Raw genomic sequence first — 16,882 nt, 5'->3', positions numbered from 1 at the left:
CTTTCAGGATATGGGTAGAACTCCTTGCCAGTAGATGTTGTGATGGTCCCTACCTGCACCCAAGGGGGTGTTATTTGACTATTTACCTCTTTTGAATTTCTAGTCACATGTTTATTTGATAAATACCAAATTGTATGCCTTGCATGAATCAGACTTCCTCTGTAGCAGGCATCAGATTTGTATCCAGGCCTTGTCTAAATAGCATTTTAAAATATTGTTGTTTCTTTTAGGAGCTATGTCTTATTTCTATACCGTATGCTTCTTGGCTCTCGTGGTAGCTCTTCTGCATTGCTCTTAAGTATATGTCTTCCTAAAACACATGGTGAACAAACATCAACTTCTGTAAAAGGTAAGCAAGTCAGAAAAACCCTGCAAAGCAAGTATTCCCTTTTTTTTGAGCATGGTGGCAACAAAGCCATAACATTTAAAACAAAATGGCAGTTCTCCTTTAGTCACAAGCTGTTTTCAGGCAAGTTTGTGCTTTATCTCAGAGCACAAAAATGATCAAAATTGTACTTTACTTTTCCCTAACCTCAATAGCAAGTCAGTGAAATGACTTCAAGAGGCCACTAAGCAGCTGCTGTATCACATCTCTCAGGGCTTGCTACTGAGGTTTCCAGGATGACTGATGCACTACAAAGTGGAGAGCTGGCAAAAGAATGCAGAAAAAATGTCAGGAAAAACATGTGAAGAACTGTTTGAAAACTACCTTTTGTTGCCACTTTTAATTTTTGAAAAATTTTGAAGGCAGAGTAGATCTGTACCTTATATGCTAAATAAGATCTATAAAGAGCATAAACTAGAATCTTATGAGAGAGTGAAAGAGAGAGCATAATATATATATAAAGAGAGCATACATAGCTTATTTAGTTAATCTATAAGATGCATATCTACCCTGCCTTCTGCCTGGTTTCAGACTAATACAACTGACTACCTCTCTCTGAAAAATGTTGACCATTTTAAAAAAACTAGTAAAAAAGCAGTGATTTTTATTTATTTATTTATTTTTGGTAAGGGGGGGGGGGGCAGGGAGGGGAAGAAAATCCCCCAAAATCTTTGCAAAGATATTGTTAGGAAAACGTCTGTGCTTGACCAGCTGGGACAAATAGTTTGATCCAATCACTTATTATGTTCTTTGATATTTGTGGGAGCTGTGTCAGCCCCTTTTAAAACCTGCTCCCACTGAAATGAATGGGAATTTTGCAGTTGAATTGAATGGGAGCCAGATGCAACTTGAATTTACTTTGGCCTTAGCACACTTTTTTGCTCAGTTATTGTGAACTTCTTGGAAAAAAGGAGAGAACTATTTTTCAAAACTTCAAATTCACCCTTGGGCAAAGAAAGTTAACACACAAGGCACTGGTGCCACTCGATAGGTATGTTAGTTCCACTGCTTCTCAACCTGAGTAGTGAATAAGCTAAACTATCTATCCCTTTGACAGTGGTGAATCAAGAATACAATAAGAATATTATTGCTGCTTTTGGCTGAAATAAAACTCATTGCCATATCTGAACAAACTGAATTAGCTATAGAGAAATCTAGGCTGAAACTTAGTTCCTTGGTTTGAAATTGACTTCTGCATTTTGTCTGGCTGATTCGATTTCTTGCTTACAGTTGTGTTGCTTTTATGTTATGTTAGAAAGGGACAGGGTTATGGATTATACTTTGTGTGTTTATTCATTGGCATTATTTTCATTTTATTGCATACTGAATGCAGTGGAATGTTTTAAAACCTCAGTGCAGAACAACACGTTTCTTAAAACCCAAAGAAAAGCAATCATTGGAAATGAGGATTAGCTGTGTCAATTTCCAGTCCCCATACAAGAGATGTCAGAAGTATTGGCTTTTGAAGGAGCTGGGTAACAAAATAGGCATCAAACAGTGCACCAAAATTACATAAAGTCTTCATGTGTTATCAATTATTTTGGATATATTAATAATCTGTATTGTAAAATGGCTTTAGCTCTGGTCCTAATAGAAGATGCATGAAAACAGAGGGTGTGTGTGTGTGTGTGTGTGTGTGTGTGTGTGTGTAAAAGGCATTGCAACAGAACACAGCATTAAATAGGGTAGCTCCTTCTTTATCTCCCATACATGAGCCAAAGATGATTCATGCTCTGTGATACACAGAATGATATGTTATTTCACCCAAGGTCCTGCTACAGGGGTGCTCAACCCCATGCCCATCAGCCAACCCAGACCCTGGCACTTTGTCACCTGCATGCTAGATTTGATTTGCAAGACAGCACGGGGCCCAATCCCAGTGTGTGGGGCTGGGCAGAGGTGGCATGAGGGTCTGGAGCCTAATCCCCACATATGGGTCATAGTGGAGGAGGTACAGGGTCCTGGAGCCCCGATCCTAATGCATGGAACCTGGCAGAGGCAGTGTGGTGTCCCAGGCCTCTGATCCCAGTATATGGGGCCAGGCAGAGGCAGCACAGTCCAGATCTAGGTGTGTGGACCTGATCCTGTGGCATGGGGTCTTATCTGACCCATGGACCAGCCCTGCACACCTCATTTGACTTGTGGGGCTAAAAGACTGAGCACTACTGCCTTACTTGAAGGTGCTCACATAAGTTGATGATGGGGTTGGAATAAAAACAGCTGTGGAAGAGAATGTTGGCGCATGCTAAGAATGTGTCCTAGTAGTAAGGGGGAAATATTTAGCCTTGTAACAGAAGCTTAATAAATGGAGGAGAAAGATTTACTTGAACATAAGATGAATATATAGATTACAATGAAAGAAGAGAAAATAATTTAAAGAAAAATTTCCAATGAACTTAAACTTTAGGTTTGAAATACATCCCAGCTGTACAGCTTCTTGTCTCAAACACATTTACCTTTCCAAGATTTAATGGTCTTAGTTTTATGTCATTTATGTTGATTGCAGGTTTTTTTCTGATTTTATCCAAAGTTATCCTGTACTAGTATTTTTCATGTAGCACAGACTTGTTATCTCAGTGTTTTCTGGGTGATCTTGAGGTTTAGTTGTTCACATTATGTAATATGTCCTGTATTGATTTCATAAGCTTCAGGGCCTAGTAAGTTGTTTTAGTTGGATGCCTCAGAGCTTTGCTTACATGAATTACTAGTACCTTGCTGACTGAATTGCTGCACTTGCCAAAGGGCAAGCAAAGAAAAGCTTACTCCTGCACCAAAGTATGGTTCAAGACCCTTGTATCATAGTGAGGCCGTGCTGCCTATCTTCTGTGGCCCAGCATGAATTAGAGCCCCGTTTCTGATAAGTTAGATCTACTGTACAGTTTATTTTACTGGCACTGCATTAAAAAGCAAATTTCTTAAAGATAGTTTATGCTAAACAAACCTGAGAGCTTTTTTTTTGAGAAAACAGATGAAATCTACTGAAGCACAATTAGTGACTTGCCTTCCCAAGTTCATATGGAAAACACTAGCAAGGCTCAAAAATAAGATCTCCGGAGTCCCAATTTATGCAAAAAGCCACCTTTCTTCTTCTTTGTTTTTCATATTGTTTCTTGTATATAAATTACTAACATGTATGTGTAACAGGGTGCTCCGTCCCCTTAAGAGGGGCCAGCCCTGCTGAGTAGCTGCAGCTGCCAGGAGGCTGCTGATCAAGGAGTAGCTCACTGGGAGCTTAAAAATCCCAGAGAAAAAATCAGTAGGGAAGCCAACTATTTCATAGATTTCATAGACGTCAGGGCTGGAAGGGACCTCGGAAGATCATCCAGTCCAGCCCCCCGCCCAAAGGGCAGGAAGTCAGCTGGGGTCATAGGATCCCAGCAAGATAAGCATCCAGTTTCATCTTGAAGGTGTTCAATGAAGGTGCTTGAACCACCTCCGGTGGCAGGCTGTTCCAGACCTTGGGGGCTCGGACAGTAAAGAAATTCTTCCTTATGTCCAGCCTGAAACGATCTTGAAGTAGTTTGTGACCATTCGACCTCGTCATCCCTTGGGGCGCTCTGGTGAACAAACGTTCCCCCAGATGCTGGTGGTCACCCCTGATAAACTTGTAGGTGGCCATCAGATCACCCCTGAGCCTGCGCTTTTTCAGGCTAAAGAGCCCCAGGGCTCTCAGCCTGTCATCGTAGGGTCTGCTTCCCTGACCTCTGATCATGCGCGTGGCTCTTCTCTGGACTCTCTCAAGCTTCTCCACATCCTTTTTGAATTGTGGAGCCCAAAACTGGACACAGTACTCCAGCTGCGGCCTCACTAAGGCCGAGTACAGGGGGAGAATGACGTCCCGGGATTTGCTTGAGAAGCATCTATGGATGCAAGCCAGCGTTTTGGTCGCTTTACTAGCCGCCGCATCGCATTGCAGGCTCATGTTCATCTTGTGGTCAATGATGACCCCCAAGTCTCTTTCTTCCATAGTGCTAGCCAACATAGCACTGCCGAGCCTATAAGGATGCTGCGGGTTTTTTTTCCCAAGGTGGAGAACCTTGCATTTATCGGCGTTGAACACCATCAGATTCTCGTCCGCCCACTTGCTGAGCCTGTCCAGGTCAGCCTGGATAACCTGCCTGTCTTCTGGTGTGGATGCTTTGCCCCAAAGTTTGGTGTCATCGGCGAACTTGGCCAGTTCTGATCGCTTCTGACTCCAGTGTCCACATCATTAATGAAGATGTTGAACAGTATGGGTCCAAGGACAGAGCCTTGGGGGACCCCACTGGTCACAGGACACCACGATGAGTGACTTCCATCGATTACTACCCTCTGGGTCCGACCCCGGAGCCAATTTTCCAGCCAGTGGATCGTGGAGGACCCAAGGCGACAATTGGCCAGTTTCTCCAAGAGGCGATCATGGGACACCAGATCGAAGGCTTTTTTGAAGTCAAGATATATGACATCAATCTCTTCTCCCTTGTCCAGGTGATAGGTCACCTGGTCGTAGAAGGAAATGAGATTGGTCAAGCAAGACCTACCCGCAACAAACCCGTGCTGGCTATCCCTTAAGATGTTGGCGTCGGCCAGTCCATTAAGGATGGCCTCTTTAATAAACTTTTCTAAGATCTTCCCCGGGATAGAAGTCAGGCTGATGGGCCTATAGTTAGCCGGATCCACTTTCCTCCCTTTCTTGAAGATAGGCACCACATTGGCCTTCTTCCAGTCTTCGGGCACTACACCAGAGTGCCAAGAGTTTTCAAAGATCCTTGCTAGAGGCTGGGCTATGATGCTCGCCAGCTCCTTGAGTACCCTGGGGTGAAGATTGTCAGGGCCAGCTGACTTGAAGGTATCCAGCTTCTCAAGATGTTCCTTCAGAAGTCAGCATTAAAGGAGAGCAGGGGATCACCCTCACCCGGACTTCCCGGCCCTGTAGCGGGCATGGGCGTCCCATGGGACTGATGAAAGACTGACGCAAAGTACCTATTTAATAGGTTGGCTTTTTCCTGGGCGTCAGTTGTCAGTTGCCCCATCTGGTTACGCAGCCTTTGTAGGCCTTTCTTTTTAGCCTCAGGAGATTTATTGTCCTTGATGCTCAAAGCTAGCTGGAGTTCAGTTGCAGCCTTGGCTTTCCTGGTATGATCCCTACAGGACCGGACCAGTGCAGAATAATCCTCCTTGGAGGTGACTCCCATCCTCCACCCTTTGTAGGCCTTTCTTTTTAGCCTCAGGAGATCTGCTAGGTCCCTGGAGAGCCAGGGGGGCTGCTGTGCCCTCTTGCTGCCTTTCCTCCGAGATGGAATAGACTTAGTTTGTGCATTGACTATGAGGGAACAGTTGTGAGTCTGGGGCAGGTGGTGGGCTGAACTGCTGGCTACATGGAGGGAGCAGCCCCCCCCCCCACTATCAGGAACAAGACAAAAAGGTTTTGTTTGCTTGTTTTGCTGATTTAAAGACTTGGCTTTATCAGTATGGACTGGCTGGGGAGCACCTCATGGAGCAGGAACCTACCTGGAGAACCCCACAGACAAGGCAACCTGCTTACAGTATGTAAAAGATGAACTTTCAATAATAATGGTGATAAGAGAACTCTATTAGTGTTAGTGCAGCAAACAAGACAAAAAGGTTTTGTTTGCTTGTTTTGCTGATTTAAAGACTTGGCTTTATCAGTATGGACTGGCTGGGGAGCACCTCATGGAGCAGGAACCTACCTGGAGAACCCCACAGACAAGGCAACCTGCTTACAGTATGTAAAAGATGAACTTTCAATAATAATGGTGATAAGAGAACTCTATTAGTGTTAGTGCAGCATTTGGGCCCAACTCTAGGGCTGCTTCACTTGGGTGAGCTACATAAGAATGGCTAGCCCAACACTGGGTCATTTAGGGCACTGACAGATGTGTAGCTCCCCACTGTAACTCATGATGTTTCACAGAAAGCACCATGAGTTAGTGACCCCCCTGACCCAACAGACATTTGCTGTTGGGTGGAGGGTGGGAAATTGAGCTCCACTTTGGAGCTGATCCAGCAAAGCAAGGCTGCCTATCTGCAGCCTCTCCTGCCTAGTCCCACCCCTTCGCCCTCAGCTCTGGTGCTGTCTGCAGGATGGGAGGGAGAGAAGGGAGGAGAGGGAGAGGCTGGGGTTTTTCCAGCCTGCACTGGAGGGGGTCAGGTGGATTGGAGCACCCCCCCTCTGGGGTGCTTTGGAGCGTCTTCATCTGAGGGTTAATATGAGGATTAATTTATGCGATTGGGCACTTTTAAAGTGCTCTGCAGCTGTGCACTCATCAGGGCATGGCCGGCTGGAGAACACTTTTGGGGGCCAATCACACAACAAAATGTCACTTCTGCCAGTGCCCTTAAAGTGATGTAGAGATAAATGAAATACAGGCATCTTCTCTCTGCTAAGCTCCAAGCTCTTAATGAATAGTTGGTGCTGTGGCTGGGCAAAGGGCTTTGTCTCTACATACTCATTTCCCTGTCTATCTCAAGGTATGTAGCTTGTCATATTTATTTCTGTCATAAATGGTTTTGTTACCTCATTTTATACCAACAAAATATTCAAAATCTGTACTCTTCTGCATGGGGTTTTGCCTGCTAGTGCCGATGAATTGAGGTCATAAGTGCATGCCTATGTCCCATTGAAGTCAACTGAGTTGATGTACACTGGTGTACCTCAAATCCTCAAGTCCTCCAAATAAGGGTCTAAAAGACCTTCACTTAATTTCCTTGGCTAATCCCAGAATTTATTCACACAATTAGTTCACTGTTTTCATTGGACCACTCCCTCAAGCTAGGTTTGCTGACTTAGCTGGTTCCTGTTGAAGGCAGTGACGGGCTTAAAGGAGTAACTGTCACATACTTGCAAACAGGTGGATTGAAGCCACACATTTTAGATCTGCCACTTCATTGAGAGAAGTTCTTTTTATTAACAACTTTAGAGTTTATTAATTTATAAAATCAGATCAAAATGATAGAGCAAGTACAGAAATAAGTACCATATTGGGCTTATGTCCTGTGAAGAGAATGAAAACCATGACACTGTGGACTTTATTGTCTTATGTGAGAGGAAACTGTAAAAATGTAAAAACTTCATTTACTAAATGGTACTTGTTTTTTTTTCTTAAAAAGTGTTTATCATACAAATAAATACACAATCTGAACCCCACCTGTTCTGTCACAAATACAAAAGGCAGTTTGTCTCCTTCTGCACAAATAATACAAACGGTGTACACTTTCCACATAACAGTCTTTGTTCATTAGCTACTGCTACAAACGCACTGTACCAAGTGGTGAGCCGAACATAGCCCAGCTTGTCTGTGGCTCTTTAGGATGTCTTTTGCTATATCTTCATCCAAGGAATGTTCATGTTAATACATGCGCTATTGGAGCATTTATAGTAAACTTTTACATTTTTACAGCACATTTCAACCCAACAGACCCTAAAGTGCTTTACAAACTGCTTTTCCCACAACTACATTGCGACTGTCTCTGAAGTGGTACGTACAGCTGTTTAATATGACACAGCAACATTACACAAACAATTTAGGACTAGGGGCAATCACCCCACCCATTTTAAACACAGAAGAGAATTTAAGGAAGGAAAATATTATTACCCAATTTGGCCAGCACAAGGAATGATCTCTTTTATGAGAAATGCCATAGGATCTTTTTTGGCCAGATATAGTCAGGGCTTTGCACGTGCTTAGTAGTGTCAGTGCCTTATCCTGATCCCATAAGATTTTACTGACATCAAAGAGAGTGTTTTGTTCTTGCAAATCAAAGCTGGATGTCAGAGGTGCCCTCTTCTGGCACGTTGTTTTGTGATAGGGATGAGAGTGCTCTTAAAAATCTGCTCTCTCCCCTGGCACAGGGCCAGGAATGCTATGAAGAACATGTATATAAAACAATGGGTATATATCCTTCCCCAAATCCTTATGTCTTCACTTAGTCCCCCTGTTTCTCCTGTTCACTTTGCCATCTGCGCCCCTCACTTGCCTATTTGCTCCTTATTGCTAATGCCTTCCCTGCACTCCTGGCTACTGCAAGAAGCACTGGTACGACTGGAAGAGCATAAAAGCTGACTGCCTCTTAGGACTGTAGCAGCTGCCACAGGGAGGTGCAAGGAGTTCACGACTAGGACCAGAGCTCCTTCAAAAACTGTAATAGTATTTCTGGAGCCAGAACTGGGTCAGTGGCTTTCAGCACTGAATATCATGCACCTTAATACATTTTATTAACATGCACATAATCAAAGGGAGACCTAGCATGCCATCACTGGAAAATCATGGTGGAGCAGATGGCATGGCAGGATTTTTTTTTAAGGTACAATGAGCACCAAAAATTGTGGCTGCTACTATGAACTTTAATCCCAGGAGAGCCAGAAGCTTGATCTGAAGCCACTTCCTTAAGGCTTTGTTTTTAATATGTGTCTGAACAGCAATGTTCCTGTCTAATTCTGGAATAAAAAGTGGAAGATAATGCAGCCACAGTCAATTGGTCCTTGGAAGTGAATTCAAGATGGGAACCACAAATTGGTGTAATGGGATTTCATATGGCTCCTTAGAGGCCACGTTTTCAAAGCCATGGCTTTATATTTTAATACAGAACTTTTCTTCGAAACCAGAAATGACCTTTATCAAGGACATTATGCAGATACTATAATTAACTTTCACCCGTGAACTACAGATCAACTGAATATCTTGGATTTCTTTTTGTATGAAAATAACGGTCATGACGGAGGTGCCATAACATAATGGCTTGATATAAGTGCTCATTATTTTGCCATTGGAGAGATTTGCCCTTGACGTTACGTTTGCTGAGATTGGAGCAGCCACAGTCAGAACAATGCAGAACACTGTTATTGTGGCAATTATTGGTAATAAATTATGTGATATCCAAGACATCTAATAAGTCATTAATCACTGTGACTTTAACCTTCTAGGGATTTTCAATAATGATCCAAGTGCTTTGTGTTCTCCTGCCATGTTAGTTTGTAAAAGCAGTTTATCATCTGAGGCTGTGTGTTAACAGGGCCTGTGAGAATGCAACATTGGGGCTGCAACAGAGAGCTGATATTTCACTTTTCACTTGGAGAAGTGGGTGGCGGAAACCAAGTGAAAACCACTTAGAAGTGAACATTTTCTTAAATTTTTACAAAAATACAGTAATTCCCACTAACACCTGCTGTTCCACTTAGGTACTCAGTTCCTTCAACTGCGAGACATCATCCAAATGGCAGTAGACTGGTTAGAAGCTCGTTAGTTTAAATCTGTTTTTATGTCTCAAAAACAAGTATTGTATCACTTCTATTTCCCCCCTGCTAGAAAAAATATGAGTCATTTCAACACCAGAAGTAGTATAAACTCAGCACAGGAAATAATGCTCTCCATAACTCCTCCACATTTATTATATGTCCTTCATTTCATTAGCTTGAACAACTTGCCAAATAAAAAAAGTTCTGTTTTCTTTTTTAACTTGTAAAGAAATGCAACTCTAAGAAACTAAAGTCTCCCTTTCCCCTTCCCCTGCCAATAATACAGAGCCTTCTAGTCTTTTTTGAGGAGATATTTAAATGGTTGACACAGACCACTACACATAAAGCAGCAAATTTGCTGTGCATGATGTGAATAATTACTGCATTATAGTTTTGGTTTTTAGGGCAACTGTTGACTTAAGCAAAATAAGCCTGCAGTCCAGCTGCAGATCCAAGTTTTCATAAGTTTTCTTGTGTTTCCCTCTCCAGTGCTTGTCTTCCTTAACAGTGACCCTTTTCAGACTTTTCAAGGTACAAAACCTTTACCAAATCCTCCAGCTCAGTCCTGCACACTCTGATTTCACACATTTGGCTGATCTGAGCTTCTCCCTCGCTAAATATTTTCCACTGGCCTGAAAACAAAAACACAAAGCAGAGAGATACTGACTTAGAAAGGGCATGGGCAACTTTGAGTCATTTACAAGCACTATCCAAACAAATTCAAAATGTTTGAAGGAAGAGTTTCCAACCCTCCCATGGAAAATATCTGAAATATCTTACAATCATTTAGTATATCCCTGAAAGATAATTACATTAGAAAAACATTAAGGGCCAGATTCTGATCTCCCTACTCTGCTCCTTGCTGTATAGGTAGTCCTACTTGATTTCAGCCACTTACGAAATAAAGTATTGTGCCATATGCCAGAAGGGTATTAGAAACTGAACCTAAGCAAAGCAAAGTAGAAGAGACAAGTTTAACAAGGTTAAGGTCTCACACAACTTTCACTCTACCTACCTCTGTATTTGCAAATCATGTTTGTTGGGTACTAGCATGTGTAGATTTTCTTTTATACAACTAGAAGTCTGCTTGTCACTGATGTTGCTCCAGGTTTCAAATCATGAGATGAACAGCATTATATATTTCCCTGTGGGCTTTCTCAGAATGACAAGATGCTAACAGAAAACTGACAAAATCACTCTAATTTTTTTCACATTGCTGCATTCTGATTATTTTAATTTATATTCACAAATTATTGATTCCAGATGTTGGAAGAAAAGTAGCAAATTTATTTGAGTTTGTGGAGTAAAGTTAATAGCGTTAGAGTGATGCTATAGCCATGATGGTGATCCAGGAATTAAGTGAGAAGCAAGGATTTTTGGGGGGTGATATATTTTTTTGCTGGACCAGTTGGGATAAAGTTAGACAAGCTTTTGAATAAAGTGGAACACTTTTCAAGGTTAATATTATATTGAAAACTGAAATCTCAAGTCACAAAAATGTTACTCACTTGGAGTTGTCCTGGTTATTTGCTTGAAGTAAGGAAGATCTTCAAATTCTCTCTTGGATATTTTCTCAATGTAAAAGTGACGCAGAATCCCTGTGCACAGCAAACGATAAGAGCATGTAACTGAAGACACATATATTGCTCTGGCCAATCTTGCTGTTCTGATTATATCTAGAACTACCAGCATGTTGAACCACATTGTAGAATAACCCTTACCAATAACTTGTATGTTCAGCATATTTTAATTGATTTCATTTGCTGCTTCAGTATTTTAATGTTGTGGTTTTGAAGTGGTGGAGAATGTTACAGAGATAGGAGACTTAGTTTCCTCACTGGCCCATACGACTCAAGCCATCTCCATTACAGTTGAAGACAGGATCAGAGCACAAGCCAAAAACTGGTGTCTTGAGAAAAAGCAGTGACAATCTGACTTGGATCATTATTTTATCTAACTGCAGCCAGCCAACAGAAGATGTACCAGAAGGGTTTGTGTCCAACTGGGTGCATATGCCAGCAACACTCAGTATCATGCATCTTGTGCACACCTTTCTGATGGTTGACTGCATCGATTTAAGTATAGCTTTGCCTTTAAAATGATCTTAAGAATGTATGAACTGTACCTTTTCTCTTTTTTAAGAAGTAGAGAATAAAACTATTTTGAATTTAAAAGGGGGTCTCAGAGCTACCTGTAAATTCTGAGTAAATGAGTCTATCAAAGCTCATCCCAAATTTTCAAAATTTGGATACTTCAGTATTTCGGCACCTATCTCTAGTTTAATTAAACTGAACTAAATTGAACACTGCCCTCACCTGGGCAAAATTAGAGCTATTCAAAAAGGTATTATAGACTCTGCAGTACAGTACTAGTAAGTAATAACTAAGAGAGTTTGACAGAAGTGGGGCAGATTTATGCTTCTGTAATAGGAAAATAAAAGCTGTCACAGTAAAGGACCAAGCAGCCTAGAGCCATGTTTTTCAACCCAGGGATCACAACCCAGGTGAATTACAAGAATATATGAAAGGGTTGCAAATAGACTTTAAAAATGGATTCTCCTTTAAAGAAAAACATGGGAAACTGTGGCTTTTTCCTTGCTTGCTAGCAGAGTTCCAGCCTGCAAGGGGCTGCTTGGGTCCCCCCCACCCCACACACCTTCCCTCTGCGCTACACACCGGGGGGCTGGGGCCTGGGGGTGAGGGCAGTGGGTTGGGAGTGAGGGGCACTGTATTGGGGCTGGCCATTGATGTTTACAAATGAGTCCTGGTACAAAAAAGGTTGAGAACCACTGGCCTAGAATAAAGGATAAGGCTTGCTGTAAAGTCCTAAGCAGCCAATATTTGTAAACCTTTACTGGGGCTTTAAATAATGAAGAAAGCACTAGTTAAAGAAATAATTTGCTCTGCACACCTTTCCGAATTGTCCAAACATGTATTTCTACTTGAGGTGGATTTTCAGTCTCTGCTGCAATTTTTCTGATGGTTTCTCCTTCCTCCATAAAGACAGATTCATAGACAGGAAGTGTCTCTTCGCCGCAAAAATCATCTTTGCTGTCAAAGCTCTGACTTGGCATTTCTTCTGTAGAAGAGACAAATGAAGCTTTAACAATGCCTTTCAGAACTTACTAGGCTCACACTGCCAAGCAAGTGTTTTAAATGTATGAATTCCCCTAAAATGATCATTCAAGTCCTGCTCCTGGTATTCAGTAAGATACTGTTCTGCCTAATGTTCAGACCTGGTAAGAGGCAAGGCATTTTGATTTTTATTTAGTGTGTTTCATCTTAACACATGCAAGTCACAGACTTTAGGACTTTAGGAAAGCATCCTGTGTTTTCACAGGCATGGGGAAATCTCAGACATTAGAGATTTGATTTATAACTTAGATTTAAAAAGCAGGTTTCTGCTTCTATTTAATTTTCTACTCAGGGCTCTTAGTCAGATTTTGCTGAGTGCCCTCATCTGCCATTTGGCTTCACTGAGAGCTATGGATGCTGTTCAGCATTTCAACAAATCAGGCTCTTGCTGCTCCCCAAACCCTTGTGAAGTAGAAATATAAAGACACAATGGCACAGGGCCATTTATTGCCCCTCCACTTGGGCAGGTGGCTGTGAAACGTGCTTGTTCAGAGCATTTCTGCTGGAGCATCTCAAATCAAATGCAAAAACCAACTGGGCACCCAACAACCATTGGTATATTTTAAACATTTCTTCTTATATTCAACACAATCAATCATTTGACAAAACATTACACTTGACTAACGGCTTTTTTACTAGCTCTATTTACCCATTTACATGAATTTCCTGTAAAAAATGAATCACCTGATTAGCATTGTGGAAAAAATCTATAAAGCCATTTTCTGTTAGCATTTATTTTAAGAATCTAGTTTACATTATTGACACAAGTACATTTTTATCCAAGACTTCTGAATTCTAATGGTATATGCTTTGAACGCAGAACATATATTATCTTAGTGTAAATATCCCAGTGCTAGAAAATAAATTGAATATATTGTGATGATTATAAATGGGCTGAGCTGGGAGAATGAGAATTTTCTTGAATCATTTCCAGGAAGAAAGTGAATCTCAGGGTGTGGGACAGATTTTGTTCTGAACAGATGTCAAAAAGTCATGTTAATGTTAGAGAGGGATGGAATGGAGGGGTCAGAATATGCAGGACTAATTCTGCAATTCTTCTATCTGTTGAATTACAAGTGGGGAGGGCTCAGAAGACTGAATGCTCCATCTCTTCTGTTTTGCACAGATTGCCCTCAAGACAAAACAGAGCAACAGAGACAAAAGTTGTTTTTTTTCTTATTGTGCTGACCAAAGACCTAGGTCAAACCCTTTAGCATCCAAAGCAAAAAGGCAGTCTGCAATCAACTCTTTGTTTTACCTGGACAGACTTTACAGCATTTTCCTTCTATTTTCTGAGGGTATTTGCAGGGGTATTGTTCTGGACAGTGAATTTTCTTACATTCTTGTTTGGTGATGTTGCAGGTACACAACACACACTCAACGATTCCAAACGCCCGGAGATGAGGATGCCAAGATTCACCGTGTGAGTATGTTTTCCCATTTGAAACACAGACTACAACAGAACAGGAGAGGAAGGTAATGACATCTTTTAAAGTTACTTTGTATGGTAAAGATTTCCTACGGTTCCAGGAAGGCCATTATTGAATTGTAACCTCTGGTTTAGTGCATGAGGCAACAATTTCATTTATGTGCAGTCTCCAATACTCCTAAATTATGTACCCCTACTTAAGGTATATTTTCCACTACTGTTTTCCAGCCCAATCTCTCCCCTCTTGATATTAATGGGAGTTTTAATTTCAAAGCCCTATCTCTGATTCCATTGGGATTTGTGGGTGTGCGTGGGTGCAAAGTTTGACTGGCTCTCCTCTAGTTCATGCATGTTTGCTCTGAGCCCTCTGTCCCTACCAGCTGGCTTATGATCCTCACTCAGCACTATGTACCCACACATTTCTTCAGACTGAACTTGCTTCTGCTCCAGACCCAAGCCAGGAGGAGACCAGCCCTGGGCCACAATTAATTTATTCTCACAACACCCCTGGGAAGCAGGGCATTACAGCAGGCCAATGAACAGTGGAAAAATCCATATCTGCTGAAAGCAGACTCAGTTCTCGCTGAAATGGAGTTATGTCAGTTTACACAGAGCCTGGATTTGCCTTATAAACATTGCTTCTTTTTAACATTTCATATATATAACGCAGAATGCAAACTAAACCAAAAAGGTGAAAGAAAGGACAGTCTGATTTGAAAAAGCAATTAAAATGAAGCTTGGATATGTTGTAAATATTTCTAATTCTTCTAATATGCCATCATTTTTATTAATGCTTTTATTTGTTAAATATGTTCCTCTTTTGCCTGTAACTTTCAAAAGCAATTTAATTTTTATCTGTAATCTGAAATTTACATCTAACTGGTAACAGATGTGACCAACTGGCTTATGTTTTACTAAGTTACCAAGATTTATGGTGGGTGTTCTTTGTAATGGATTGTCTTTCATGGAGGTTATACTATCATTTGGTTTAATAATTTATTACTTTTTTACTATTTCTTCAGAGCTGTTTTTGTTATAGAGGTGGAAATAATTTGTTTCAGACAAATGAAGTGTTCTCCTTACCCTAAGAACATAATGAGGAAAAAAAGAAGCAGTAAAAATGAGATAAAATTGGTTAAACACTCAAATATTTTGTTGTAAAGATACTTCTCACATGTTTTAAAAATGTATTATTACTATGCTTTTCATATAGCTTTTTTTCAACCAGATTTCTCCAGATGCTATGCAAACATAATTGTCTCCTATTTTCTCCATATTTGTAGACAGGAGTAATTATCGTTTAGGTGTTAGGTATCTATAGTTGTGTCTATACGAGATGCTAACTGTGCAGTAGCTTTATTCTACTGTGCAGTAGCGTGCAGGGCAAAACCATACTAATACACTGCTGCACAGTAGTATTAGGCTACTGCACAGTTAGCATCACTAAAAAGCTTTGTGCAGGTGCTACTGCACAGTAGCACCAGTTATGTGCATAGATTTAGTACTTGGTTATACAAGTACAGTACTAAACTTAATGCACAGTAACTACAGCGCATTAATGAACCTGAAGATGTGCCAGTTATCCCTGTTTTGCAGATGGGTAAGTTGAGGCAAGGAAAGGTTAAATAACTAGTCCTAGATAACAGAAGATATCTATAACCAAAACAGAAATGTTACCCAGAAGTTCCAGGTCCCAAATCTCTACTGTAACCACTCTGTATATATGGAAATGTCATTTTCTGTGTCCCTGTATTGGTACAAGATTTGCATGTCAGTATAACTGTTGTTTGTCCATTTTTACCTTTTTAAAACATCTCAGGGTTTATGTGCTTTAATTAATAAAACACACATGCTAATTGCACTGAACAAAAGAAAAGTCGTGGTCAGCACTGATTTCCATCACAGAGCAATCTCATTCTCTGAGAAGTGAACTCCTAAAGTTGTCACTGGTACTATATATACTATGTACAGAAATATGCCATTCATTTGTAGGCTTTTTATTTGCTGAAACAAATCAGTTAGAAATTGCTTTGATGATGTCTTCATGTGTGCACTGGATGTCAGAGATATTGCACAGAGTGGAGATTCCTGCTCCTAGATTCAGCATAAAACACTGGCATGATCTGAATGTTTTTTCATGGTTGTTCAGGTGGATAATAGAGATCCTATGGCCAACATTCCTTCTGTTAGTTAATACCTTAAAAGATTAGTTGGCCCTAATACAAAGGCTTTTAACTCTTTGTGGGTCATTTTTGAGTGCACATGGACTGACTTTTGTGTATAGTTGCTCTTCTACAGCTAATTCTTTCACTGCTTTGTGGGCCTGCTCCTGCAAGGCTTTTTTCACGTAAGTAATCCCTGCTCACATAACTAGCCCCACTGAAATTAATAGGAACTGAATGCACTCAGCACCTTTCAGCATCCTGCCATTTGTCAGCACATAAAACCTGCTGCTCCTTTTAAGTTGGGGATTCAGTTATATTCCCTGCTTTTTTCTTTTCTTCCTCTAATCCTTGGGGAACGTGGCTTAGTCATGCATGTATAAAGGTTTCCATTTGAGCTTGAGGTCCTAATGTTCCCATAATGCAATATGTCCTATATCTCATAGATTTTAAGGTGTATTATGTTTTTGAAATGCCTTGCCTGGTTCTCAGTGCTTTGTTTTAGGTGTGACATCTTTGATATAATCTTAAATTATA

At 41.0% G+C, this 16,882-nt stretch overlaps 1 protein-coding gene and 1 long non-coding RNA gene across 4 annotated transcripts in view; one reads left to right on the top strand and one right to left on the bottom strand.

Moving 5' to 3' along the window:
• LOC112551195 overlaps positions 1-15,529 on the top strand; it is a 54,003-nt gene extending 38,474 nt beyond the window's left edge. Inside the window, exons 3-5 of the long non-coding RNA XR_003095413.1 lie at positions 231-349; positions 14,117-14,230; positions 14,612-15,529. This is a non-coding gene — a long non-coding RNA (uncharacterized LOC112551195). The remainder of the gene's footprint in view (positions 1-230; positions 350-14,116; positions 14,231-14,611) is intronic.
• CHRDL1 (chordin like 1) overlaps positions 7,291-16,882 on the bottom strand; it is a 59,170-nt gene continuing 49,578 nt past the window's right edge. For all 3 annotated transcript variants that reach the window (XM_014522593.2, XM_014522594.2, XM_025210834.1), the window contains 4 exons: positions 14,013-14,207; positions 12,531-12,698; positions 11,129-11,218; positions 7,291-10,252 (listed from right to left, as the gene is read on the bottom strand). In XM_014522593.2, coding sequence (XP_014378079.1) covers positions 10,122-10,252; positions 11,129-11,218; positions 12,531-12,698; positions 14,013-14,207 — 584 coding nt within the window. In that variant the 3' untranslated portion in view covers positions 7,291-10,121. The remainder of the gene's footprint in view (positions 10,253-11,128; positions 11,219-12,530; positions 12,699-14,012; positions 14,208-16,882) is intronic.

The sequence above is a fragment of the Alligator sinensis genome, unplaced genomic scaffold (genome assembly GCF_000455745.1).
Source record: "Alligator sinensis unplaced genomic scaffold, ASM45574v1 scaffold521_1, whole genome shotgun sequence".
NCBI lineage: Eukaryota > Metazoa > Chordata > Crocodylia > Alligatoridae > Alligator > Alligator sinensis.
The sequence above is the reverse complement of the archived record's forward strand: the minus strand, read 5'-3'. Positions and strand labels throughout refer to the sequence as shown.